Genomic DNA, 3,641 nt, shown 5'->3' on the forward strand with positions numbered 1-3,641 from the left:
ATATAAATTTACCTCAAATATAATTTAAAAGATGAGAGTTTGTAAGGGTAGGGAGTAAAGTAGTATGAAAAATAACAGGTTATAATGAATTAATATTACTGATAAAATCAACAGAATTCCCCTCCCACATCATCATATATCTTTCTGCTTCATCACTTCTCAGAATTGGTGATGTGATAGACAATTTATTTTCCATTCTTCCCACGTTATCTTCCACCACCCCCATGTTCTTTCTTAACATCTAATACTTTATTCATAATTGAACTAGTTCATCCTTTCAGTACACCAAATACACCTAATATTCTCATGCTAGGAAAATTATCTCCCCAGTGAAGTTTACACGACTCTCAATACCAGGAGGCTATAGAAGTCTCTCAGATTTGAGTCCATAAGGTTTCCCTTTGTACACGTGGAAATAGTTACTTCAGTCAAATATCTGTGGGCGCCTGGATGGCTTAGTAGGTTAAGCAGCTAACTCTTGATTTCAAGATGGGTCAAGATCTCAGAGTCGTGAGATTGAGCCCTACATCAGGCTCTGTGCTGAGTGTGGAACCTACTTGGGATTCTCTCTCTCCCTCTCTCTCTCTCTCTGTCCTTCCCTGCTGTGCTCTCTCCCTCAAAATACATAAATAAACATTAAAAAAGACTCAAAAGGAAGGAATCCCATGGAGACATGTAGTAAAGTAAGAGTCAAATATTATTTTTTCAATTATGTTATTTATAAAGGATCAGACAGTGAATGTGTGATTGAAGATTGAATTATATGGTATGAGATATTATCCTATCTGGTCTTGCCAGTAATTCATTAGGGATTTGATTGGCTCTATTGGAGGCAATTTAAATTGGTACAACCACTATGGATGACAGTATGGAGATTCCTAAAAAAATTAAAATAGAGGGGTGACTGGGTGACTCAGTTGGTGAAGCATCTGACTTCAGCTCAGGTCATGATCTCATGGTCCTGGAGTTTGAGCCCTGCTTAGGGCTCTGTGCTGACAACTTGGAGCCTGCAGCCTGCTTCAGATTCTATGTCTCCCTCTCTCTCTGACCCTTCCCTCTCATTTTCTGTGTCTCTCTCTCTCTCAAAAATAAGCATCTAAATATTAAAAAAAAAAAAAGAAATATAAATACCATATAACCCAGTAATTCCACATCTGGGTATTTACCCAAGAAACAAACAAACAAACAAAAAAAACCAATTCAAAAGATATATGCTTTCCTATGTTTATTCCAGAATTATTAACAATAGCCAAGACATGGAAGTCACTCAAGTATCCAACGTAGATGAATGGATAAAGAATATATATATACACACACAGACACAATGGGATGGTACTCAGCCATAAAAAAGAAAAAAAAACCTTGCCATTTGCAACATCATGTGTGAAAATTAGAGTATTATCCTAAGTGAAATAAGTCAGGAATAAAAAGACAAATACCATATGATTTTGGTTATATGTGGAATCTAAAAAAATAAAAAGTGAGCAAGCAACAACAACAAAAAACAGAAATAGACTCATAAATACAGAGAACAAACTGTTGCCAGAAGGGTTGGGGTAGGGAGATGGACAAATTAGGTGAAGGAGATTAAGAGACACAAACTTCTTGTTATAAAATAGTCACAAGGATGAAAAGTACAGCATAGGGAATATTGTTAATAATATTGTAATAATGTTCTAGGGTGAAAGATGGTGACTGCATTTACCATGGTGAGCATTTGATAACATATAGGATTGTTGAATCACTATGTTGTATACCTGAAACTAATACAACATTCTATATCAATTATACTTCAATAAAAATAGCTAATTAGCAAATCATACTTATCATATCCCATAATAATAAGAAGGATAACTGTGGTTTATATTACTTGCATTATTTTTATAAATTACACATAAATGGTTGATGTTGAATGAGTCAGTGAACATTTATTCATTGCATACTTTTCAGATTCCTAAGGTAGAATCCCTAGATGGACTAAGAGGATTTAAACAGGGACTCGGTCTCATGCAAATTGAAGGCAAATGGGAATTAGGGTTCACATTGCAAAATGAGGGCCAACAATCACAGCACTGTGGTGAATAAACATACATGTAGATTGGATAGTTACTGAGGGATACTAACCATTTTGGAGGAGGGAAAATTGAGAAGTAATTTAGAGAAGGGGCTCTTTGGAGTCCTACATGGAGAGTGTGGAGTATAAAATGGTGGTGCTTATTCTCTTCCCTGATGGCTCAATGGGAGGAGAAGTCTCCTTATTGCCCCTTTCATGTCCTTGTTCCTCAAAGTATAGATAAAAGGGTTAAGCATAGGAGTCAGCAGACTGTAGAACAGGGCCATGAGTTTGTTCTTGTCCTGGGAGTTAGTACCAGAAGGTTGCACATAAATGCACATTACTGGCCCATAGAAGAGACAGACAACAATAACATGAGAGCCACAGGTGTTGAAGGCCTTCTTCTTTCCTGTTGATGAACGAATTCTGAGCACTGTAGCTACAATGAACCCATAGGAGACAAGAATAAGAGACAAAGGAATCAAGGTAAATAATGTCACCACGACAGAGAGCATAGTTACATTGAAAGTGGTGTCAACACAGGACATCTTGATCATCACTGGAATCTCACACAGGAAGTCATCCACCTTGTTGTTACCACAAAGTGGCAGTTGGACAGTGAGGGATGCCTGAAGCAAGGAGTTAGCCAAGCCACTTATCCACGCCATGGCCACTAGGGACACACAGAGTCTCTGATGCATGATAGCTGGGTACCTCAAGGGCTTGCAGATGGCTATGTACCGATCCAAGGACATGACCGCCAAGATGATGCATTCTGTGGCTCCCAGGAAGTGAAACAAATAGAACTGGGCCACACAGCCTCCATAGCTGATGGACTTATCTGGGCCCCAGAGGTTCACCAGCAGCTGAGGGATGGTGGTTGTGGTAAAACACAGGTCCAGAAAGGAGAGGTTGGAAAGGAAAAAGTACATAGGGCTGTCAAGATGAGGGTCCACCTTGGACACAACAATAATGGAGATGTTTCCCACTAGTGTGCAGATGTAAGCCACAAGCACCATTATGAAGAGTGGCATTTCCAACCAGGGATGGTCAGAGAAACCCAATAGGATGAAGAACTTTGGAATGCTTGCATTGCCTGGATTCATGACTGTCATTTCTCTTGTTGGTGGATTCAAGTCAAAGTGAGGACACGTATTTCAGTATGGGGTTTCCTGAGGGTCAGTTTATTCATTTGCATAGAGTGAATTATGCAGAGATTTTTCTCTGTGGTGTAACTCCAGTGAAGTCATTTGATACTTGTAATCATGAAAAAATATGAGTCTCAATACCAAACATTGTTATTTTGTAGCGTGTCTAAAAGAAAGGGCAACAAATCTTTGTGTTTGCCTAAGAAATGCAATGGAGCAAATTTTATTATAAAAGTGATTAGGGAAGGGGAAAGTCACTATTGCTCTTATATCAGAGAAAAGAATAAAACAGAGGAGTGGTTCTCAGGAACCAGCCATGCTGACTTACCACATAGCTTCATTTCTTTCATCCACTATCTGCTGGCCTTAGACCACTCTGCTTAAATTCATGATGTGATTTAGGGAAGTTCAGGACGTTCTGAGCTCCAACAGAATCAGTC

At 38.8% G+C, this 3,641-nt stretch overlaps 1 protein-coding gene across 1 annotated transcript; it reads right to left on the bottom strand.

The window, feature by feature from the left end:
• Window positions 1-2,214: 2,214 nt before the first annotated feature.
• Window positions 2,215-3,351, bottom strand: LOC123609384 (olfactory receptor 2B11-like). Its single transcript, XM_045500398.1, has one exon. The coding sequence runs from the start codon at window positions 3,166-3,168 to the stop codon at window positions 2,215-2,217; it is 954 nt and encodes a 317-aa protein (XP_045356354.1). The 5' UTR covers window positions 3,169-3,351.
• Between the last annotated feature and the right edge of the window lie 290 nt (window positions 3,352-3,641).

This window comes from Leopardus geoffroyi, chromosome B2 (assembly GCF_018350155.1).
Source record: "Leopardus geoffroyi isolate Oge1 chromosome B2, O.geoffroyi_Oge1_pat1.0, whole genome shotgun sequence".
Lineage (NCBI taxonomy): Eukaryota > Metazoa > Chordata > Mammalia > Carnivora > Felidae > Leopardus > Leopardus geoffroyi.

Coding starts and splice junctions, on each gene's coding strand:
- LOC123609384 (XM_045500398.1), bottom strand. CDS start 3,168: ATGACAGTCATGAATCCAGGCAATGCAAGCATTCCAAAGTTCTTCATC.